General features: G+C 45.4%; 2 protein-coding genes across 5 annotated transcripts; one reads left to right on the top strand and one right to left on the bottom strand.

Moving 5' to 3' along the window:
• Positions 1-7562: 7562 nt before the first annotated feature.
• POMK (protein O-mannose kinase) lies at positions 7563-11948 on the bottom strand. Its single transcript, XM_052774446.1, has 2 exons — positions 11331-11948; positions 7563-10789 (listed from the first exon to the last, which is right to left on the bottom strand). Exons 1-2 carry the CDS (start codon positions 11616-11618, stop codon positions 10016-10018), a joined length of 1062 nt encoding a protein of 353 aa, XP_052630406.1. The 5' UTR covers positions 11619-11948; the 3' UTR covers positions 7563-10015.
• Positions 11949-12021: 73 nt separating this feature from the next.
• On the top strand, positions 12022-24753 carry HGSNAT (heparan-alpha-glucosaminide N-acetyltransferase). 4 transcript variants are annotated; one of them, XM_052774434.1, is made up of 18 exons: positions 12022-12289; positions 12472-12611; positions 13120-13241; positions 14204-14273; positions 14922-14991; positions 15890-16000; positions 16094-16200; positions 16673-16749; positions 17375-17405; positions 18312-18472; positions 18842-18957; positions 19659-19780; positions 20380-20506; positions 20655-20741; positions 21946-22023; positions 22140-22210; positions 22355-22467; positions 23472-24753. In XM_052774434.1, the coding sequence occupies exons 1-18, from the start codon at positions 12047-12049 to the stop codon at positions 23651-23653; spliced, it is 2028 nt and encodes a 675-aa protein (XP_052630394.1). In that variant the 5' UTR covers positions 12022-12046; the 3' UTR covers positions 23654-24753. The 4 variants fall into 4 exon arrangements, with proteins under 4 accessions (XP_052630394.1, XP_052630380.1, XP_052630371.1 ...); XM_052774411.1 differs by lacking the exon at positions 15890-16000 and having other exon boundaries at positions 12023-12289; XM_052774420.1 differs by lacking the exons at positions 15890-16000; positions 22355-22467.
• Positions 24754-24760: the final 7 nt, after the last annotated feature.

Below are 24760 nucleotides of genomic sequence, written 5' to 3'. Positions count from 1 at the left end.
CGGCACTCGCTTTGCAAATGTCCAACCAGCTTGGGGAAACTCCATCCTTTGGGGAGCCATTTTCTCAGTGCAAGATGTGCCACGTCATTCCCTTTCCACGCTATGGAACAGATGCATTTTAAGAGGCCTCAGATCAGGGCATAAAAGCATATGAGTGAAAACAACAATATAAAAAAAAAAAAAGCTAAGGCACTGTTATCATGAGAAAAGTTCCTTGCCCCGCATGGTGTGGGAAAGAATAGTAGAACAGCAATTAGACATAATTCTAGGTCATTAAATTGGGATGGCACCCGTGCACAGAACTGTGGAAACCACTAAGAGGAAAAAAAAAAAAAGAGTCTATCACTTACGCAACATGACACAAGACAGTTAATTAAGCATGGTTCCACTGGGATTTTAAACAGTTTCTTGTGAAGTTGAGGCTTTTTGTTTGCTTTTTTAGTATGTTGAACTTTTCTGTTAACAGGCCTGACAAGAAAGCATTACACGTCTGTGGAAGAAAAGTAGAAAGAATAAACATAAGTAACTTGGGTGCTCTTTTATATTTCACTACTACCCCTAGACCTCAGTTGAGATCAGGCTCCCCTGCACAGGCTGTAGAGAAGCTGTATTTAAGCTGTATCTAAAGGCACTTTTTGTATTAACCCTGCAGCTCTGCTCTGGACAACCTGGGAAGGGGCTGGAATGCCCCAGGACTCTGCACCCAGCTTCCAATCCAGAGGAAACCAAGGCCCGCATCCACAAAGCATGACTTCAGGTCTCAGGGTTTTATCTGCAGCCTCCAGCATGCAGTAACAGACTCTGCCTCACTCAGCAGATACCTGATTTTTTTTATTTAATTAAGTGCTCGATTCAAGGCTCAGATAACCCAGCCACCCCTGTCATGCCCCACCTGTGGGGAGGAGCAAGTGACTCAGATTCGCAAATCCCCTTCTGTGTGGACTAAGGCGAGATAACACTCAAGGTCCATACATAAGCATCAACTTTAATGGAAAATTTCTATAGAAACAAGTATTATGCAAATGTTGGCACTTTCACAACTATATCTACCTGAGCTATGCAGCTTTATGGGCAGTCAAGGTCGGCCTTGAGTTACTTAACAATTTTAACCGCTACTCAGTAGCTTTAAGGTCACTTGGAAGAGGAAAGAAAAAGAGGGAGAGAGAGGGAGAGAGATATCACCAGTCCTGGATCCAGTGTTGGACCTGCCAATGGGGGCATTCAGCATAAAGAGACCCATTGCATTGTTTGTCTGATTTTATTAGGCCTGGGTTTGTTCTTTACAAGGGAAAGATGGTGTGGGAGAAGTTTGTATTCTTACTTTGTGGATGTATAATCTTGTCTCAGTCGATTGGGAATTTGGATAACCGACCCAACTTGGCACAGGAATTGATAACAGGTTTTGTGCGAATTTGGAACAGGACTGACCAAGGGGTTTGTGTAGATCCCCAAACATCAACAGGAGCAGGTTTTAGATTTGCCCTTATATGGTTAAATGTCACAAAAATATTGGGCACACAATTGGAGACTGCAAGTTGCAATTGCACCAGAAACTGTGCGGGGGTGGGGGGGGGGCGTAACTTCTCCTTTTGAAGACCAACCGAGAGGTAAATTACATAAAAATGGAACATGGAGAACAAACATGCCTTTTATCAATTCCCACTCGAAAACGATAGTGAGACCGATTTGTGGTATCAAACATGTTACCAGTGGACATGAGCAACCCCATTGCTGTTGATGAAGGGGATACCAGGTCCCCTTTACTCAAATTGGCTAGCCGCTGTCCAGAAGAACTTTTTGCAATCCCAAATTCCACAGCTAAATGGTGGGATCAGACTCACTGTCAGAAACTGACCCCCAAACCCTGTTCTGCTGTTATGTGGTGGCCACCGCCTCCTGAAGAAAAGCCATTGGAACACCCTTATAACATTCCTTGGAGCCCTGGTTGGTGTATCCAACTTCCTCACCAACTCGATACCAGGTCCCTCATTAACCATACTCGATATGAGTGCGCTTGGTCCATCAAACACTTTTTCTGGGAGGAAAATGATCCCCCAATGGATAAGGCATTTTTTGAACCCCCACAATGGGATGAGTCATCCCTTCTTAATTGTACCCATATTGTAAATTGTTCTACTGGCGCAGGCGGTCCCTTTGATACCTGGCTTCTCCCTGAGACCAGAACCCTTATTTGGGATATGTGTTGGGGCTACCTCTCTTATGGTTTTAGGAATAGTGATCCATGGTGTAATGGAACCCTGACTAACGCTACCCTTAGTTTGGAATGTGGTGTTCCTACCAGCCGTGGTCCAGAACACCAAAGGGTTTGGGATAGAGATCTACAAGGGACATGGGTGCCCCAGGATGACTTTTATCAATGCTTCAGCATGCTCTACCCTGCTCCATGGGGAACTTTATGGGGGTGCTCAGATGGGAAGATGGGATTCTCACTTAACTGTTTTTGGACATGCCGGTTAATGATGTGCCATTGGTGTTCCCTCAATGTGTCCCTCCAGAACATTTGACTATTATAACGACTATAACAATGGCCGGAGGAAGTGAGATGTTCAAGCACTTCAGGTTAAAACACCTGATTATTATACCTGGGTGATGAAAACGTCCCTTATTCTTGAAAATATATTTGCTCCATATGTAACCCTAAAAAAGCACCAGTTTGTCTTAGAAAATTTGACCTGGCAGTTAAATACTTTGACCAATTGGTCTGAGCATGCTTTTGGGGAATTGAATTTGCAAGTTCAACAGGTGTCAAAGGTGGCTGTGCAAAACTGGCTAGCCTTGGACATGCATATTATTGAAAGAACGAGGAGCATGTGGAATGTTGAACCTGACAGAGGGAGAGTGCTGTGTCACCATAGACAACACCACCACCGCAGAAGAGGCACGCAAGATGAGGAAGATTGCTGCACAGACTGGAGAACTCTTCCAGGCAATGCAACCAAGGAACTGGTTTGAAGGATCATGGATTACATCATTGTTGAAGTCTCTCAGACTCACGGGGTGGGGAAAATGGCTTGTAAATGTTGCCCTTATGATACTATGTGGGTTTTTGTTTTTGACATAAGGCCTTGCAGTAGTTAAATGTATGATCTCTCGCCTTCTGTCTTCTTTTTCTTCTGCAATTCTTATCCGCTATGTACAGATCACCACAGTCGAAGGTCTTGGAGTGTTTGAGCCACAGGGTGGTGTAAGGAACAAGCCCCAAGTTACTGTACTGTGAGCCTGGACAGTGCCCCGAGAGAAAGTTCCAGAAATCCAGGAACTAGTCACAGGGAGAGGGCTGGTGTCACTCCTCTTGACTGACTGGTGTCTCAACCACTCCTGGAACTGGGGCAAGAGAAGGTTCCAGAAGTCCAGGAACTGGGGCCAATAAAGAGGGGCACGTACGAGTCTCTGGGGCTCCCTATGCTGAATACCCCCATTGGCAGGTCCAACACTGGATCCAGGACTGGTGATATCTCTCTCTCTCCCTCTCTCTCTCTCCTTTTCTCTTTGTTTTCTCTTCCGAGTAACCTTAAAGCTACTGAGTAGCGGTTAAAATTGTTAAGTAACTCAGGGCTGACCTTGACTGCCCATAAAGCTGCATAGCTCAGGTAGATATAGTTGTGAAAGTGCCAACATTTGCATAATACTTGTTTCTATAGAAATTTTCCATTAAAGTTGATGCTTATGTATGGACCTTGAGTGTTATCTCGCCTTAGTCCACACAGAAGGGGATTTGCGAATCTGAGTCACTTGCTCCTCCCCACAGGTGGGGCGTGACAACCCCCAACCTAGAAGACAGGCAGGGAGACATTTTGTTCCCCTGCATACCCATCTGAAGTTAGCAAATGTTAAGCAGTGGGTAGGACAGGGTTAGGTTAAGAAGCACAACATCTGGTGCAGCAGTGAGTGTGACAGCCTTGCAAACATGAGAAAAAGGGATGATCTCCCACTTGCTGGCCTGTAGCAATAGGAGTTCTCGGAGTGTAGGCCTTCTGTGTGACCTCTTTGAGGAATCTGGTTCAAATACCAAAGTTGGTTGACTCTTAAGCCTAGGTTTACCTTGTCCTGATACACTGTTGTTTCTTTTTATAGCTTGGGCTTTTGTTGCAGCGTTAGGCTCCTGAAACACCTTCAGAAATGGGAATGCAAGCTGCTGTTGATTTGGTCAGAGCAAAGTCAGGCCTTGCAGTTGTTGTTATGTGCACAAGAAATGGTGTGACCTGTCCGTGTAGATTAAGTAGCATATTTATTTGTAGCTTGGATGGGGTAGGATGGGATAACCAATGCTTGCATATGCTCTTAATGCATGAGGACATCAGTTGTGTTCTATTTTCTTATACTAAAGCTGCCTGTAGGGAAAGGACTGTCATTTCTGCTGTGCCTGTATAGCATCTGACCTCCAGGATTCTGGCCTGTGACCAAAGCATGTAGGCACCAAACAACTAATATATAATAATAATATATGGCATTGGCATAAGCTATTCTGGCGAAACGTAGCTAATGGAGACCCAAGCTTAGTGGCCAGGTTCTCAACATTACATGGTAGCAAATAAGACTGGGGAGTTTCAGCTATGGGTCAGACACAACCACTCACAGGAACCAGCTCTTGAGGAGAAAAACACATCGGTGTGTGATTTAATTTAAAAAAAAAAAAAATCCCAACTTTTACAAAAGTGGGAACTTTGTTCATTCCACAAAGAAGTCTAGCGTGTACTTGATAAAAGCACCCACTTCAGTCCCATAGATTTATCAAGAGAATTGCTGAAAAGGGTCTTCCACCTCTACAAGGAAAGAATTCACTTTCTGAAAGTCCTTAGCATCCAGCAGCTACTATAAATTTGACTGAAAGCTGCTGAATATTATCAGTTTTGAAAATCCAGTTACTTCATATTCAAAATGTGAATGCTGGAATCTAACAGTAAGCTTGTTCTTTTGAAAATTATGGCCGGAGAATCTGTGTGTCTCTCTATATAAATATATAATTTTTAATGGATTTTGAGTTACCCAGAGGTAAACAGAATCAGAAATCGCTGAGACATAAATATCACTGTAATGTAAATATATTCACCATTTAATCCTGATAAATACTGGATTATAGACTTCAGAACACAGACTGACAATTACTGGAAATCATGTGGTCATCTCAAGTATACAGTATTTCAATTAAAATAAAACCATAAAATCCTTTTTCTTTTTTAAAAGTACCATCTAGCTTATAATTTATTTGGATGAACTCTACAAATATACGCATTATATCATGCTAGAAGAACTTGAGAACCACTATTTTCTTGTTCCCAGGGTCTCTTGACTGTTGGTAAGATATTATAGTCATAATGATAGAATGGGTTTATGGTTGCAAGTTCTGCCAAATATCTCACAAATTATATTTGGCAAACAGCACTGCCTCTGTTTCACAAAGATAATGATCTGATGTTCTGTTTATGTGGCACCAAAGGAAAATATTGTTTTAGAGCTTGTGATAGAATTTCAAAAAGTTTGTGTGGTATTCTAAACTTCTGATATGCTTAATAGTTACCACTCTAATAAATCAGGGTAACGTGGACTTTAAAAGTATCCTTCAAAAAAGAAAAAAAAAACCCCAACCCTGTTCAATTAAATAGGTTGCCCATTTTATTTCCTCAGCGTTTATCCAGACCTACATAGCAGCTGGTGTGGATATGCATGCAACACTTTACATCTGATGGTGTCGAACATACAGGTGAGTTGCTGTAAAGACTGCTCACCTGTACAGGATTTAGCGTTATAGGATTGCTTTTAGGATGTAGTCTGAAACCCATGCCACACAAGGGGAAACATGCTACATCAGACTTGAGCCACTTAGAAGTCTGCAGCCAGCAGGCAGCTTGGAAAGGAAAACAGCATAACCTTGACAGTGCTATTCTTTGGATGACTCCGAGGAGAAAAAGAAAGGAGCAGTGGGTTTGAACTGAATTTGGGACTCTGCTCTGAGACAGGCTGTTTCTATTCTGTATCCTGTGGTACAAACCTACCTGGTAAGGGCTAAACTTTATTGGGAAATCCACTGGGAGTTTGTTTTGGCAACAGCATCGCACAAAGGGTAGAGCATACCATACCAGTAGTGGATCCAGGTGCCCTGACACAGTTGGCACCCGCAGCCAGACTGTCAGCAGGCTCAGCTGGCATGTCCTAGGTCTCCCTGTCTCCTCCGCTGCTGGCACAGCAGTGTCCCAGGGGGGTTCAGTCTGGGAACGAGGTGCTATTTCTTGAGTCTGGCAGACGGTCTCTGCTTTGGTTCTTTGTCTAGCTGGTCGGATGAGGTGGGCAGGATATGCTGCAGAGATGGCAGAGCAGACATTGCCCAAAAGGGAAGGGCAAGGTGGTGCAGATCACTGACCTCAGCAAAAGGGTTGTCCTCTCCCTGGGCAAGGGGCCAGACCCAAGGCCTTCATCTTGGTGATGGCAGCAAACAAAAGCCCTGGGACCACTGGGACCCCCCTTGACACTGACCACCTTGGGTGGTTTGGGGAACCTCCTCTGAAGTTTTCTAAAGGAGATAAGCACCAGTAGCAGTCCTCCTTGTGTGTCCTGCATCTTTGTGCAGCTTCTTTGGCTAGACTTTTGGGATGGAGGAACAGCAATACAATAGGAAACCTAGCAATAACCATCCCAGGAGAAGCATTTTTTGTGGGAAAGGGCAGGGAATGTGGGGCCCTTGATTTGAGCTCGAGATGAGAACCAGCAGCTGTTGTTGAGGTTAGGCAGAGCTGTGGCAGTGGTCTTGGCAGGGGAGGTCATGTCCACTGGTCTAGAGCTGGCTGGGGAGTGGATGAGGAGAGAGGGGCTTGCAGGCTTTCACCTGTGAACAGGCCTCTTCCTGCTCTTCATCCTTTGATGTTTTCCACCAGACATATAAGAACTCCTTGTACTGAGGCAGCAAAGTCCCCGAATGTTTATCCAAGGCTGTCATTGGTGGTGAAAACTGGAATGCCTAGCAGAGACAATTGGAAAGAGAGAAGGCAACTGCACATAGGGCTGTCCTGCCTCTTTTTCCCTCTCCCTGAGGCCTTGCCTCTTCCCTTTAAGGAAAAAGAAGCTGGAAATTTGTGAAGGATGGGATTCATGCATCCTGAGATTGTGGAAGGGGTTAGTGGGTAAGAACAGAAAGATGGAGAGGTTGCAGACAACTCTGATTTTACTGAAAGACTGGAAGGAGATGACACTCAAACTTGGTTGAGGTTGCAGCATATTGAGATTAAAAGGGACAGTAAAGTATACAAATACCATAAGCAAGTTAAAAGGGAGGTAGCCCCTTCAACTGGCATGTGTGGCTCTTCTGACAGACCTTATATCTATCTGTCTTGTTACTACAGACTCGCTAATGCAAACACCATGAGCTCTTTTAGGGTTTTATGGAAGTTTGCTAGCAAAATACTGGCTCCAAGGCCAGATCCTGGCTATGTTTGGGCATGAGAGACTGCAACGGCTAATAACTAATGCTAAGCTGACCTTCATGCTGCCATCTAGTGTTTCCTCATAGACAGAAACAACATCCCAAAAAAGAGAGTGAAGCTCCGTAATGCTGTATTCAGAACAAATGTAATTTATTCCTGCTGAAATACAACGCTGGACAACACACAAGCTGAAGGAGAAGGAATGGGGATGAGACATGCAGAGGACCCAGTGCTCAGGGTGAATGTTTAGGGAGACGCCTTTTCTTAAAAAAATTTGTAACTATTTCATCCAGGAACAGGGAGACATCTTCACAGCAAGATAATTATTCAGAACCAGAATTTGTCCTCATTTGTTTTTCACTCTGTGAAATTAATATGGCTGTTTGCAAGGTGCAACAGTACACAACAGAGCAAGAATCCAAGCAGAAGCTTGTCTTAACCAAGAAAGACCAGCATAAGAAGCTTGGCAGGTTCTTCTTGTCTGTCCTTGCTACTCTCATAAAAAACGCATGGTATGTTTACTTCACAGCCATCAGATGCTGATTTTTCTTTCAATTATACATGATGGCTAACAAGAAGTAACAACTTATTGCTGGGGGGACTTACAAAAGATTTGACTCTTGGCCCTTCAAAGCTTGATCCCTGGCTTTGAGGAGCTGTAACAGGATGCTTTTCCAACTGTTGCACATCCTGGATTCATGCTGGAACTGTAGAACTCTAACCATAATAATAACAACTCAAGAGTTCATGGGCTGGATGATGCAATTACAACAGAGAGCGCATTCTTTTTCCCCAGGCTTCTTTAAGGTGTTTTGAGTCAAAGTCCAAAACAAACATGAAGCATCCAAAATCATTGTTCTCTTTTGAAGAAAACCGTGACTTCTGAGCTTTGCTTCCTGATAATCTGAGCAGGAAAGCTGCCAGGAAGGATTGCACAAGTGAAAAATGGCAAAAATCAGCTAATTTAAGAAAACAGACTGCCCAGAAGGAAAGGAAAGCCATAATGAGCAGCCTTTAAAGGGCTCCTGCTGGCATTGTATGAAATCAGGTATGAATTTAGTCATTTGCAGGAAAGTTTTCCCATTTAAAATAAAATTTTGGTAGCAATAGAACACACATGTGTTTGAACATTATGTATACAAACTGACTGCATGTTCTCAGTGCGGTCATAACACAGCTTGTTTAGGTGAAGAGGAAGATCATCACAGCAAAGAACAGAACCAAACTCTTCAGCAGAAAGGACCATGTAATTCTCTGCTTGCAAATCACCTCTCAAGTCAAAACATGAAAGTTGTCTCAGGCCTTTAGGTCTTTCAAAGACCTAGTTCACAGAACAGAAAGTCCTCAGGTGCGTAATGGTAGAGTCCATGTGTCTCATTCATACTATTCCTGTTTTTTCACCAAGAGAACAAGTACATCCCAATCCCACCAAACAGAGCTTACTGCTGGATTAAGGCATCATTATTCTTCCTCTCCAGCTGTTAGTACCAGGCTGTAACATCCATGTAGGTACCAAAAGCTTCCTCCTAAACACACTGGACAAAAAAGCAGCCTTTCTTTATGCTTAGTGGACTTTGAATTCAGACCCAATTGAGTTGTATGCTCTGAATATAGGGCTTTTATTTTCCAATGCTCATGTTTAATGCTCATTGCTGTGGAAGGAAGTCACATTCTCTTTCAGTTCATGGTTCTCCCCCCTTCCATCGAGTCATGATGACACTTGGCAAGGGTAAGTGAATGAAAAAAGACATGCTTCAGCTCTCTTCCAAAGTGCTCAGGATTTCTGTGGATTAAAAAAAGAGCAGGATACTCCTGTTTTACAGCTTCATCTCCAAAGACCCCATCTGAGAATACCACAGGGCAAAGGCTTAAAAACCAAGAGCACGTGTCTGTAAGCAGTCTCTTCGGGATCTGCATCATCTGCTTGCTTACAAAGTGGCCACATGCTTGCTGGTGTGGGATATGGGGCCCACAGAGCAATGGCCGTACAGCTCCAAAACAACTATGCCCCATCCAGCAGGGAGAGACTGCTGTTGGGGCTCTGGCTTTGGGGTTCACCAAAATCTGAAGTGGACTGGGGTACTCCTTTCTGAGTGACCACTGGTTTTATGCCATGGGGAAGTGGGTGAGGGCTTTGTGGATAAGACATGGGCCAAAGCCACAGGAATCAACACAAAGCTTGTGGGGAACATGCCATGGTTTCTGCTCTCCAGTCCTCTGCCAATCAGTCTAAGTAAGTGAACCAATATTTTTTTTAACATTTTTTCTGAATTTTTTTTTAAGAGAGTTTTTGTGCAAATGTTGCAAAAGAAAATTTATTATTTCTTAAGGAACAAATTTCGTCCCACACCCACATAACTTCATTTCTCTCCCTCCTCCTCTTCCAATGATAGATTAAACATGCCAATGGGAAGCTTGCACAGCTCCAGCATTGGGTGGATTTTATTTTTTTTAAATCAAAAGGTACAAGTTCAGTTGTTCTTTTCTTCTCAGTTTTGGGGACAGAGATTTTGCCCTTCAGGCGAGCTAAATAAATAGGAAGGACATCAACTTCAGTATGTTGTTTGTCTCATGATGCACTATAACATTTCCCTAGTACCAGGCATGGCCGCCTCCCGAATAAGCAGAGTTAAAACTTTCCTGTAGGTGTCTAAGACCTCTTGGGCAGAAGGCCTTTCAGCCGGGTCCTTCTTCTTACATGCTGCATGGATGTCAAACAAATGCAGTCGCACAATGTCACTTCCTTCAACGTGGCCCAAAAAAAAATTGGAGACATCTGGGATTTTCCAGATGTCTGTCTTCTCGTCATAGGGAGGCATGAGGTCATCCTCGAATGGCACCTCTTCTCCATAGGGCCAACGCTGCTCAGGAGCTACAAACTCGCCCCGGAGCTCCCGATGACCGCACTTCACCAGCCTGCCGGCACTCCTGTTCACAAGAGGCAAAGCGTCCAGATCATTCACCAGGATGTGAAAGTCACTTGTTAGGAGATACTGAGAGAGGACCTTGTCCAGGTCATTCGAGTCGCACATCACTAAGGTGCCCAGAGGGCTGCTGTGCAGGTACCGAATGATGCTCACATAGTCTATAGCAAGCATCAACCTGCGATGCCAGGTGTTCATGCCCTTGTACTTTGGAATGTGGAGAGTTTCATTCAGGCCCCTCAGGGAGCCTAGAGGATGGTACTCAGTGAGGATTGTGAACTGCTGCTCACAGTAGCCAAGCAGTCGGACAACGTGCTTGCTCTGAAGTGCTTTCAGCATCTTCAGTCCGTGGAGAAAGTCCTCCTTCAGCTCTGAGTTGGTGAGCTGTGAAAGGACCACTTTGTTTTCCTTCCACTCAGAAAGGAAGACCTGAGAACACACACGAGACACGTAAGACATGTGGGGAGCCTTCTTCCATCACCTGCTACCAGCTGTCACTGACCTCCGAGTGACTGCTTAGTCACAACTGCAAATTACAGTCACCAGGCACAGTCAAGCCTTTAGGTAGGGCCACGTACCTGTCACAGCAAGCGCTTGCCGAAATCATAATTACATCACGATTTCCTAAGTTTTCTTTGGAAGGGGCAATGCAGATGAATTAAATTATTTCATACCACCCAACCACCCAGTCTTACTCTGCCACAATTGTACCACGCTCCACAAGTGCTTCACCAATCTCTGTGATTTTGCTTGTATAGCTGGATGTCGTTCGGTGTCAGGGAGGTGGCCCACAGCTCCGGTCACACTCTCCTACCTGTTCTGTGCACCTTATCAGTAGCCATATACCCCTGGATGTCTACAGTAATGAGCTGCTGTGAGGATAATTGTAACAGCAGTATGGGCATTAATTAGCCAGCAAACTGTGAAAGCTCTTTATCCGCAGGGGAGAAGAAAGGAAAACCAAACTCACCTTTTTCACAGCGCCTTCACCAACACGCTTGAGTTTCCTGACTTCCCTATTTATGGCTTCGCAGGAGAGCCACGGGGAACAATTCTTCACCACTCCCAATCTGAAGTACCCGAAAGGGCAGAGGCCGGGGTCCGTTTCGGCACGTCCCGAAGAGGTGTAAAACTTGTTGAGGTACAGGTAGAGAAGGGCATTCAGGAGCAGGACGGCCGCAAGCAGTAACGCCAACGAGACGGATGACACCTCCCTGGGAGGAAACTCCCTCCTAAGGAAGTGCGGTTTCTTTTCCATGGCCGTGCCTTCTGCATTCTCCGCGAAAGGCCTCGGAGGCTAAGCACGACCCTCTTCCCAGCCTGGGGATGAACGTCTGTGGGGCTTTGTCATTGCAGGCTACACCGCTGCCTCGCAGACACGCTTGCAGCCCCGAGCCTACGAGAAAGGCCACGCGTGGCAGCGGTACACGTTAAAAGCGGCGTCAAGCTCGACGCTCCCCTCGCTCTTCATCCTCCTGGTTTTCTAAACAGGAGGGCCCGGGCTGCCGGCCGCCCCGGGCAGGGACGCTTGACCCCGGAAAACACAGGAGCCGCGGGACAGGGACAGGAGCGGGCGGGAGGAGGAGGAGAAGGAGGAGGAGGAGGACCGGCCGCGCTTCCCGGCCCCGCCGCGGCCGCGCAGGGCGGTGGTGGCGGCGGCGCCGCCCCGGGGCGGAGCGCAGCGACATGGCGGCCGCGGCGGCGGGGCTGGTGGCGGCGGCGGCGGCGCTGGGCGCCCTGCTGATGGCGCCCGGCCTCACGCAGCCGCACGGGCAGGGCCCGCCGGAGGGGAGCGGGGCCGGGCCCCGCGGCGGGGCGGCGGCGGAGCGGCGGCCCCCGGGGCGGATGGACCAGGCCCTGCTGCTCGTCCGTAACGAGCTGCCCGCGCAGGGCCTCCGCCTCGCCGCCCTCTCCGGCTCCTGCCACCAGGTGAGCGGAGGGAGCCGCGGAGGGGTCGTGCCGCGCGTGTGTGTGTGTGTGTGTGGTGTGTGTGTGAGCTGCTGTAGCCCCTGGGCATCATCCTTTGTCCTTTCCTTTGCTGCTATACAAAGCAGGGCCCCTTTCACTCTCCGTTGGCACTAAGGAGCTCCCTTCACCCTCTTCTTCCACAGTGCTTGTATCAGTTCCTGGCGTTTGTCCCACCAAGCAACGGGAGCCTGAGAAAACCTGGCGCGGCAGCGGTAATGGTCGATACCCAGCATCCACTCACGCTGCTGCTCAACGGCTCTGTGGGTGACAGAGAGCTCTGCAAGTATGTGGCCCAGCCCCAGGGAACACCTGGATAGCTCTATCTTGTATTTTGGGGCTTTTTCTTGAAGCTGTGTGCCTATTTATTGCCTGCTCATCACCTCCGTTTTCCTGACTGTTTAGACCTAGAGTTCAGTCTTCCCCACGCTGCTGTAACTGTGGCGTACGTTGTAATTGTGCTGAAAGGTTCTAGGCGCAAGCAGGAGCCAAAATGGTATGCGTTGAGCCAGCATGTGCAAGCACCTAGTTTCTCTTGCAGAGAGTCTGTAGTTCAAGAAGACAGGTGATGTAGCAGGCAGTGCATGTGTGGTAAAGCATATGTCTTGGGCTAGGGGAGGATAATGCTTGGCAAAGGCAGAGCCAGGTAGCTCCTTGCTAGATCACGCTGTTAGGCCAAGTTTTCAGCTTGCCTTTCCTACAAGCATTCAGGCTTACAGCCCCCCAAATGCTGCTGTGGTGCCTGCATGTAGTGGTGATGGCTCAGCAAGTCTCGTTTCCTTTATCCTTTGCAGGATTCAGTATCATTTTGGAGAGTTTGGCAATTATTCCCTTGTGGTAAAGACCCTAAGTGCAAGCACCAAAACTGTTTCTTGTGACCTAGTCATCAATGAAGGCCCTATCAACAGCTACCTCCGTATGTAATGCTCTGTTTTCCCCTTTCATTCTACAACTTGCATGTCTCCCAGCAGAGCCAACTTCCTAAAAAGCCTGTGCAGCCACTCATGCTGTGCTGAAGATGTGTCATGGGCTTGCTCCTCTCTCAGCATCTTACCTCCTTACATTTTATACACCTGTCTTGAGGTCCTGACCAGGATTGGGCCTCTTCACATGATATACTGTATGACCACAACCTTTTTGCAGCAGGGATTAGCCCAGAAAAATCAGTGGGTGTGTGCCCAGAGGGAGGTATTTTTGTAGTTAGTTCCTCTTTCCCTGCATGTTTATGTATGTACACAAAATCCTCCCTCTTCTTCCCTCTGTCTTGCTTCTCACACAAAATGGGAGACAATTCATACAGTATTTGGATTTTTGTTTGTTGTTGTGCTTTTAATTTTAAACCTCACATCTTGCTTTTTTGTCCATCTCTTTTCCAGGGCTCTTTCAAACTCTCGTCTATGTCTCTTCCATCCTTTTCCTTTACATTAGGTTATTCTTCATCCTTCCAGTTTTCTAGCTGTAAGGAAGAATTCCCCATGCTTGCAAACTTGGTGTATTACCTCTCCCCTGTCTTCTTCATGTTGAGGCTGTTTCTAAATCTCTAGTTTCTTCTTCAGAACGTATAGCACGTTGACTCTTTTCTCACCATTGCCTTGTGATGCAGTGCAGTTGTATTTTGCCTTTTTTTATGCTGAGATGTGCAGTCGCTGAGCTGCACTTTGAAACTAGCCTGCTTTTCTTTTGGGTTGTTTTGGGGTCTTGTGGGTTGTTTTTTTTCTCTGGGACTTAAGCTGGGGATATGTATTGCATGGAGAAGGTGGTGTGATGATTGGTGGGTTGGGCTTTTTGTCACGTTTGTGTCACGCTTGGCCAAGCCCAGGCTGTGGAATGGTTTTGTTAGACCATTTATAGAGTTGTGTTCTTCTCTCTTTCATGTAGCTCTTGTCTTTGCTTTCCTGGTTTACATGGGGATCCTTGCTATCCTGATTGTGGGGCGCATTTTTATGAAGTAAGTGAACAGTATTGTAGTACCTCCTCGCACATGAAGCGGGGCCGCCAGTTTAAAAACATGCGTCATAGGGTGGTAGTGCTTCAGAGTCCCACCGTAGCCCTGTTTGCAGATCAGATCCTGTTACCAGGCTGCCATGTACAAGTTAAGCTGTGGTAGGTGTCCATATGATAATAAATCCAGAGTGATACGATTTCCCTTGAGGGGTTTCTTGCAGCCTTGTTAGCTTGCGTGTAGAGTGGTTACTGCAGAGCAGCTGATGTCTGCTGTAAGCTCACACACGCCCAGCCTCATCCTCCCGTGGCTTGTTCCTGGGTCTAGCCCTGAATCGGTAATACGAGTCAGTGGGACCTAAGCATGTGTAGCATATGCAGCCTTCCATCCTGTGTACTGAATGACGTGAGTCATCCCTGCCTGTAAACAACCCAAGAATAAAGCCCCTGAACCTGAGCTTGTGGCAGTGTAATTACTTAGGTGGACTTAACTGAGGTCCCAGGTACTGAATCTCAGTATTATGTGTGTGAGCTGGGAAAACAGAAATAGGGACTGTCCCAGCTTTTGATTTATGCTGCTAAATAGTTGATATTAAGATGAAATTGGCTATAAAGTATTTCTTGTTTTGTGTTTTAAACTGTTAATAATTTTCAGAATTGATCCAGTCAGAAACTGGGTTTACAAGAAACTGAACCCCAGAGAAACTGATCATCTGATTAATTCTGTGAGTGACCACAGTATCTTTCATTTGCATTCTGTAGTGTTTTCATCTCTCAGGAACACACACTATCTGGACATCTGGGGACTTGTTTATTACTAATCATCTTCCCCTTGTGCATGTTCCCCTTGGCAAATATTGTATTGATGTCAGCCAGGCAATTGTATGTCAATGGAGAGTGCTAGACTGGGTTTCCATGCAAGTTTAGTGGATTCCCAGTAGAACTCTTGCAAGTCTTGAACATATAGCTTTGTGCCCTCTTTAGTTCCCTTGAAGCAAACGTGTTGGTGAATATACTGTCCCCTTCTGACGTAGACAATGTAAGGGAAGGGAAGAAATGCCAGCTTTCATGTCTGCTTCCAGCACAGTAGAAATTTTAGCAGGATCTACTCTTAAGTCAAGATTTCTTTAGCAGCCCTAGAGCTGGCATTTCTATGTGAGCTTTGTTTTGTACTAGAATATAGATAGATCATCACAGTCTGGGCTTCACATCTAGGAGCTCCAAATATGTCTAGAAGCAAAAGACTTGGGAGCAGAGCTGCAGCAATTCTTGTAGTTGTTCATCTCTGTAGCTGTGTTACAGTGATGTCTGCTTCTCTATGCTGTCATTGGGGGCTGATCAGAGTGATTTAGGAACTTGATTGGAGAGAAGCCACTCCTGTGTTTCAAACGATTCATTTTCTGCTGGTTTAGCTCTCTAAACAATCTCTCTGTGGTGTCAGAAAACTGCCAATGGCATGGGATGGATCCTGTTTGAGAGTCAGCAACTGGATCTGCTCAGCTCTGTTGTAAAGCAGCACTCACAGTGACAGCAAGTCTGTGGCTGATTTGGACTGGACCCAACTCTCATGAGTCTCAAACACAGGCTCTTTTCACTGCATTATTGTTTCCGTCCTGGTCAAAGGTGGAGTGTGGAGCATCTGCAAATATTATTGCAATATGGTGGAGCCATGAAGGGGCTAGAAGTAGCAAGTGGGGAAACAAAAGGAAAAGGAAGATGGGGAGAACAAACACAGTATGTGAAAGTTTGCAGTTTGATGGCCTTTGTTCCCTAGGCAGCTGATGCAGCTGCTGACTTGTCCTTCGTGTGTCTGGTTTGTTCCCAAAGGAGCTTGGGTCCCCGAACACAACAGACTCCGTTAGCAGTGATCCCACCCTGCATTTGTGGAGCACAGCCTCTCGGCAGCGGCTGCGTTCCCTGGACACATTCCGAGGGTGAGCATAAGACCTTGCTCAAAAGCAACTCTTCCAAGAAGAATGGGATTTTTCCAATGGCCATCTGACAGTGTATGGAAATATATAGCAGATGGATGGTTCAAGGCGGTCTGTTTCACTTGGAAGATAATCAAGGTTTTAATTATTGGATTTTCCAAAACACTTTGCAGTTGATCTAGTTTGAGGAAACATTAAAGTTGTGGCAGAGGGTGGAAAAGAACAACATATGTTCAGTGCGAAAACTCTATGTGAAGGAGCTTACTCCGGTTCACTGCCACCCATGATCTTTGAAACGCTGCTTCCTAGTTGGCAAAGCTGGAAACCTTGTACATAATCTTGCTTTAAAAATAAAATAAACCAGATCTCACAGTTATAAACGTTTTAATGGGGGTAAACATTAACTGTGTGTTCATATATATGTATTTCATCAACATGTGATACTTTGCATGTGGTTTTTTTGTTGTCTTTCTAGGCTCTCTCTTGTAATTATGGTGTTTGTTAACTATGGAGGAGGAAAATACTGGTTCTTCAAACATGAGAGTTGGAATGGTAAAGTACAATTGAGACAGTTAATCTGAGTTTTAACTGCAGTGGTATCTAGATATGGTTAGCATTCCAGCTGCTGCAGCAAGCTGTTGCTTAGCTGAAGGCTGGGACGCTGTGCCTCAGCAGGGTATCTGGCCTGTTAGGTTAATGGGCAAAGCAGTGTATAGTCCTGCTCGTCACAACACAGTGATGGGATGGTTTCAGATCACAATCGGCGTGTAACCTTTCCATTTTTGACACAGGTTCATATCTTTAACTTTTCTGTGTTGTTTAATGACCACAGTCAAGCTGATGGTGCTCAGTGCTGTACAAACATAATGCCTTGATTGGCAAGCTGATGGGGAAGGGGTCAGGCATTGTGCTGCCCTAGTGGAGAATAGCAAAGATCCCATCCCTGAAATCTTTCCCAAGACACAGCAATCAGTCCTGACCCTATTTTTGAAGAATGGTAAAAGCAGTGAAGCAAGATGGTTAGCTCTTTGTAAGTTTTGTTTATAACATGTTTTAGATTTGGGGGCATCAGATAATTGCAAGCAGCCTGCAATTCCTCTGGAAACTCAACAATAATGTTGTTAAAATTTAGGGAGGGTTTGAGGTAAATAATGTGTTCCTTCATATTTCTCTGTAGGATTAACAGTGGCAGATCTGGTGTTTCCATGGTAAGTCTTCCTGAAGAATAGTTCTTGTGTCAAGTGATTCTTTATGTTAAGGGTTGCAAGCAGAACACTGTGTGCACCTTGCCTCCATGTGGAAATGTATCTGGAGGGGAGAATTTGCGTTGAATGGTTGATAGGAATCTGCGCCTCTGGATAACAGTATCATCCTTATGAACCAGTAGAATTGCTAAGTGCTTTTGGCCGCCCCACATCCTCCTTCCTCCCCCCACACAATGTCAGTGGGAGGCCCAGGGTTACCCTGCCAGTGCAAGTGCAGTATCCCCAAGGAGCTCATTGCCATGCTACTGTATTGAAGGCAGTCAGTCTGGCAAGATCCAAAGCTGGACTGATATGTATCCAGAGATAAAATAGCTGAGGGAATTCTGGATTAAGCTAATCTCTCTATAACCAGGGAATGGTCTTACAGGGAAGCAATTATCCCATGTGCCCCTAGCATGCTTCTCTAAAATACACACCGGTTGTGGTTACTCTTGGAGATGGCAGCTGGACTTGGACTATGAACCTAATCTAGGGGGCAGGAGCGGATCAGTTCTGAATTTGAATCATAGATTTGCACCTTGTGTTTTACTGCTCTGAAGATGCTAATTTAATTTTGGGTAATGGAATTTTTTGGTGGCATATGTATTGCTGCAAAAAGACCAGAATGCAATTACTTCCCTGAACTTTATTGCCTCAACTGACCACTGGAAGAGGTGGAAAGGTCCCATAGTGCAAGTTCAGTTGTCTGGGAATTTCTAGCAATCAGAGGAAATAAAGTTGTCCAATTTCACTCAATGCATGCATTTCTGTTGGGCCAGTGCAGGCTATTCTTAGCTTTAGTGTTTGCTGTCATGCACATGTGTGATGAGACATCCATCAGCTCCATTTCCCATCTGTTGTGTTCTCCAGGTTTGTGTTCATCATGGGGACATCGATATCATTGTCACTGAGCTCCATGCTGAGGCGGGGAAGTTCCAAGCAGAAGTTGCTTGGGAAAATCCTCTGGAGGAGTTTTCTGCTAATCCTGCTGGGAATCATAGTTGTGAATCCCAATTACTGCCTTGGACCATGTGAGTGGAACTTAGTCTCTTCCTTGTATTTCTGCAACTGTTCTTGCCTCCTTGGCTGGGCTGTTGAGAAAACGGTGTCAGCCTTGCTGTACTGACCAGTTGCATGGGGGCAGTTTGGTATCCTGTAGAGTGCTGTTCAGTTCTGCACTGATGCAGTTCTCTCTCTCTGACCCCTGTGCCGACCACTGTTTATCATCTTAGTGGTGACTTTCCCAGGGTTACGATTTACAGAAAGTGGGGTGGCAGAGTGCAGAAGTCCCTTGTACCTGCAGGTGCAGTGGGTCTCAGCTCTCCCTGGAGAAGGGTAGCTTTTGTATTTACAAAAGAGCCCAGTCTGCTCCTCTTCCACGTTGCTTGCATGTTTTCCAGTGTCCTGGGATAATCTGCGTATTCCTGGTGTGCTCCAGAGGCTGGGATTCACATACCTGGTGGTTGCTGCTCTCGAACTCCTGTTTACAAGAGCTGGGGCTGAGAGTGGGACCTTGGTGAGTTACGTGGGGAGATGACAAGTGATACTGGCGTAGGGTTTGGGAGCTTTTGCTCTTGTTTGGGCACAAAGACCACATGAGAAATGATGAGAAAATGTAGTGTCTTACCTGATGTGTAGTACAGTGTGACCTGGCAGAAATTTTGGGGAACACACACTCTTCGGTGTCCCAGTCTGCATTTTATCATATCTAGCTTCGCTTTATTTGAGGATTTCACTGATCCATTCAGATGGTGCTTAGAAGCAGGCATTCCCAGGCACTTTGATGACTTTCCACCGCCAAGGGACCCCAGGTACAGGCATCTGTATGCAGAGTCCCGTGGCCTGTGTTTTGTCCAGTTAATTTTGGTAGTGTTTTTCCACAGCAGGGGAAAGTAATACTGCTTTTTGGCCTTTCTGGAGTCTGTTTTCCCAAAAGGCTTTTGTTCTACTCATGAATCAAAATCCCTTTTGACATTTACCAAGCTAAAAAACATTGTGGGCTTTTTTTTTAGTTTGGTTTGTTTCTCTCCCTCCCCCAAGTAACTAAGTGGCTGGAAATAATTTGTGAAGATGAAAGGTCTGTTGGTAGAACCCAGTTCTGTAATGACAACAGCTCCCTCTTGTATCTGGGAGACTGCCTGCCAGGAAGTACAGGATGTCCCCAAGGGCATGTTTTTTACTTGCCAGCTAATAAGACCCTCCCTCCATCTCATGCAGGAGATGCCATGTCCTGCTCTGCAGGATATTCTCCCCTACTGGCCACAGTGGATTTTCATTCTGATGTTAGAAGTGATTTGGCTCTGCCTGACCTTTTTGTTACCAGTGCCAGGTTGTCCCAGGTAAGACTCTGCACTCAGACTACTTTCTGTGGGGCATCAGATTGGCTTTCTTCTGTTGAGTAGAAAATACATTTTATTAGCCATAGGGAAAGAATTAAGAGGAAAGCTTTTAGGCCAGCAGGGTTAAAGGAAGCATTCATCATGTGAAAAAACTTTATTTACTTTGATACTAAAGTACCAGGTGTTATAAAGGTGATGTCATTGTTCCTTTCTATCTAAAGAAGAGGATTAAAATCTCCCTGAGGTCTGTGTACAGCAATATATGATCATTGCAATGTCATCCCCGTCTCTATCTTTGCCCCTTTAAAGGGTCAGCACTTGCAGAGCAGGTGGAGCAGCTGGCTGGGTAGCCAGGGCTCAGGTGAAGCATTGCTTTAGGCTCCCGATACTGCCTGCCTCCTCATGACCCAGCTGCTCATGGCATTGCAATAATCAAAACAAGGTGGCCCCCACCCAGCTGTCATGTAGGACCTGTGTTTCACTGTGTGCCTCTGGCCAGGGAAAATATTGAGCATTTAGTGGCTGGGCCAGTGGCCCTGCTACTATTCAGGTGGAGTGTACCAACACTTTGTGCCATAACCTGTTTGCTTCTGTCCTAGGGGCTATCTTGGTCCTGGGGGCATTGGAGACTTTGGAAACTATCCCAACTGCACTGGAGGAGCGGCTGGTTACATTGATCGTTTGCTTCTTGGAGAAAAGCATATATATCAGCATCCCTCTTCAAGTGTAAGTAGCTTTTGGTTTGCAGCGTGAAGCCACAGGTGAGCACTGAACGTAGCTGTCAGGAGTGGCTTGGAAATGATACATGCAGGGGGATGGAAGAGAAAGGAGATTGGTTGCTCAGGTGCCCTGTAACAACTGTTTTCTCTCTAAGGTGATTTACCAAACAACAATGCCATATGATCCTGAAGGGATCCTGGGGACCATAAATACCATTCTTATGGCATTTCTGGGACTGCAGGTACCTCTTTTCTTTCTGGCTGTGTGCTATAATGGGAAGATTTGAAGGAAACTTGGAAGTGGGGAGGCAACTTGGTTTCTTCATTTAAGGCTGAGACGGGTTCTAACAAAACCTTTTCCAGAGCATGCTTTCAGGCTGACTTAGCCTGAGGTGAGTGTCAGAGAAGTGGAATCTAACTTGGCAGTAGCTTGCATTAGATAAACCAAGACTTTTTCTCAGTTTTTGTAAGGGATGGACACAAGAAGTTTGCAAAATATCCACCCAGAAACTTCCTTTGCTTGTTTTAAGGTTGGGCTTATGCTGGGAGTAGGCTGGCTCTGCATGTTGGAAAATAGGGCCAAGAGATGCATAGACTTCACAGCTTCATTTTAAACATATGGTTTTAAAGGTTGCAGCTGTACATGTCCCCCATTGCTAATTTTCCACTTGATATGCAGTGTTAGCTGTCTTGCATAGGTGCTATGGGCGTGCTCACCTTCCCAGACACGAGGGAGGCGGGTGTTCACATCAGTGTTACCAACTAACATCAAAACCTCACAGCTCGCCACTGTGTTTAAAATAGGATATCATGATGCTTTTTGATGCAGTTCTAGTTAGTCATTGCTGGCTTTTCTGTCTGTGCAGCAGCTGTTAACCAAACTGAAACTCTTGTGCTGGGAAAGGAATATTACCGCATGTAGCACTGGGTAAAAATTGATTGGGAATCTCTGTGGGGCAGAGCTTGGAACAGAAGCGTGACACTGAAGAATTAGTCATCACGACACGCTTCTCAGTGGTGCATGAAAAGGAGTGTGCTCCGAGCAGGCCAGGGTGCAACGTGGCGCTGTGAAGAAGCTGTTGGGGCTGGCTGGGGAGTTGATGTGGCCTTGTTCCTTTGTGCAGTCCTTGCTGAGGGAGGTGGAGCTTGAGTCACATTGTGTTAACCTAATAAGGTTGCTTGTTCCCTTCCTCCGTGTTAATGTAGCAAGGAAGGGAGAAAAGGTGCACCTCTACTGCCGAGTGGGTTGCATTTACATATTTTCCCCATTTGTGTCCATCCTTTGCAAAGAGCTCCCATTCTGAGCCTTTCAGCCACTTAGTTGATACAAATCCTGTTTCATGTTCTCTGTCTTGGCACCGGTAACCGGTGGCAAGTATGTCTGGCTCTCAAAATGTAGTAACGTTTATGGGCATTAATTCGTTTTTTGTATTCTTTTTCTATTAGGCAGGAAAAATTATCTTGTTCTACAAAGACCAGCACAAACAAATTATGAGTCGGTTCATCATATGGAGCATAGTAATGGTAAGTCAGATAGTTACGTAGCTCTTTAACAGACATGTATTTTTATGCAACATAAACTTGGTATTTCTGAAACATGTTGCAGTGGTTATATAAACTTTAGCAACTTTCTATTTCAGGGAATTATTTCTGCTATCTTGACAAAATGTTCTAAAGAAGAAGGGTTTATTCCCATAAACAAGAACTTATGGTAAGCAAAAAGCAAAAAAGCATACAACCTTTAGTATGATTTTGTTAAAGTACTATTTTACCTTGGAGAATGTTTTGCCTTTCTTATCTTGAGATCTGTCTGTATCATATAGTTCTCTAATCTTGCTACTGAAAATGTGTGTAGGTCAATATCGTATGTGACAACCACGAGCTGCTTTGCCTTCATCCTCTTACTGCTGATATATTACCTTGTGGATGTCAAGAGACTATGGTCAGGTGCTCCGTTTTTCTACCCAGGTCAGTAAAATCACGGCAGGAAACATTCCTTCCAATTCCTTCTGCACTGATACTATTCTTTTATGTATTCCGTGCTTCCCTTGTCTTTAAAAGAGTTGGGATTTAGAATGAGGTAACCTGAAGGATGCCAGAATGATAAACTTGAGCTGAATCTTTGCATAGAACTGGGACACTCGAGACCAGATACTTATGAGAGGGACTGTCAAGAATGAGAGCTGGAAGCTGCTCTTGCCCAATGACTGTTCTCAGTTTGGTCTTGAGTTAAGGTCCCAGGGAACCGCTGCCTAGTACCAAGCAAAATACCACAGCTAGTTCGTAGTTGGTTTTGGAAAGGACTGCTACGACTTGGGTAACCTAATGGGAAACTCCAAGGCCTGTCAACAGAGTAATACCACTTCTGAAGATGTGGAAGACTAAATCCCCTGGGCAGCTGTGTAGGTTCTGTCTCTGTGTTTTTAGATAAGCCTGTCTCCCAAAGCATCCCACTGTGGTTTTAACCACACTGGGCTCTTGACAAACATCAGAGTACAGAATGCAAACCCACAGCAGAGGGAACCTTTCAGCAGCTTTGGTGTCTGGACAGGAAGATGGGTAGGGTGACAGCATGGTATCGTATCTCCAGCAGAAATCCCAGAGCTTTGAAGGGCAGTCAGCATTTGTTTGTAAAGGCAATAGTTCTGACCAAATAGGTTGGCACTTGGCCATCCTGAAGACCATACCTGTGATTATTCTCCTTGTCAATAAAATTGCAGGATACTGATTTGGTTGTATTTTCAATTTAGCACATAGGTTGTCTGTATTTCTTTTCAATAAACGTTTTGGGGGAGAGAGGCCCTCAGACTGTATTTGAAAACACACATGCGTAGCATCTTTGGGGCAAGTAACATTAGCTGTTGTTGTCTCGGTGCTGCTCTGTTTCATAAGCCTGGCATGCCTCTGTCTGCTTACTCTGAAGCAAGCTCATACCTGCTCTTTCAGATGGTATGACCTGTGCTTACTTTCAGGAATGAACTCAATCCTGGTCTACACTGGACATGAAGTGTTTGAAAACTATTTCCCTTTTAAGTGGAAGATGCAAGACAGTCAATCCCACGCAGAGCATCTGACTCAAAACCTCACTGCAACAACTCTTTGGGTCATAATATCATATTTACTTTACAGGAGAAGGATATTCTGGAAAATCTGATAGAGGTGGTCAAAGTGTAGCGGGCCTAGATTCTGATGGGGCAAGTGCCTAAGGTGGATTAGCCCGAAATATTGCCACTCGTGCTAGGCAGTATTGCTAAAAAGGGATACTAGTTCAAGTTTACAGTGCCACGGAAGTTGTCATCAAGACACTTTTATGTGACTTAAGGGACAATATTTTCCTATTTAGCAAAAACTTACTAGTCTGCTGCAGTTGCTCTCTTTCTGTTTTCTGTATTTTGTAAATATTTTACTGATCTCCCTCCTTAATAGAGAAACAACATACTGCAACAGTTGGGCAAAGACAGCCTGATGGTGCTTACAAAAGGAACTGCAAGGGATTATAGGTGGTGACTGCAAGGGGTTATCAGAATGGGACTGTGGCAACAGTCACTGCATCTGACAAGGCACCCTCTAACTCACATGGTCTGGAGTTTGCGCACACCCTTGGCACTTGCCACGTGCCTGTGCCACTCTGGCTACTGGCACACATTTAACTCAGCCATCTTTTTGACTTGGCAGCGCTGGCAGCATCCTCAGCCCTGCACTTGGGTTGGCGGTACAGTGACTGTCTGGGAAAGCTCAGGGGCACCTCTGTGCTACAGCATGCTGTAGAAATTGGTGACTCAACTGATCATTCTTCATTGTGTTCTTCCAGTCTGGTCTTGGATCAAAACCTTAGGTTTAGGATCCTGCTGAAGCCTGCTGCCAAAGATGTCTTCTGTTGGCTTATTAATCAGCGTGCTGCTGCTACAGGTTTAACAGCCCATCTGTGCATGTTCTGGGCCTTTGTGTTACATACCTCTAGCATGGATAAGGTCCAAGTTTCACATGCTACACTCTAAGAGTGCAGAAAGGCCAGTTCCTATTGACTTTGTATAATCACTTGGATATTACCAAAGTTTGATCAAAGCGATCCTCTTTAAAAATGGATTTACATAAGGGCCCTGAATCTGAAAACCAGCAATACAGGTAGAATTCAACTAAAAAGGAGGAGATAGCAGACCAATTCAATGTAAGATATTAGTTTTTGGCAACTCGGGAAATTCACTCATGCTGTGATTTCCAAACTAGTGCTAATAAAAAGCCTGAAATACCCTGTTATGTT

This window comes from Harpia harpyja, chromosome 2 (assembly GCF_026419915.1).
Source record: "Harpia harpyja isolate bHarHar1 chromosome 2, bHarHar1 primary haplotype, whole genome shotgun sequence".
NCBI classification, from domain to species: Eukaryota; Metazoa; Chordata; class Aves; order Accipitriformes; family Accipitridae; genus Harpia; species Harpia harpyja.
The sequence above is the reverse complement of the archived record's forward strand: the minus strand, read 5'-3'. Positions and strand labels throughout refer to the sequence as shown.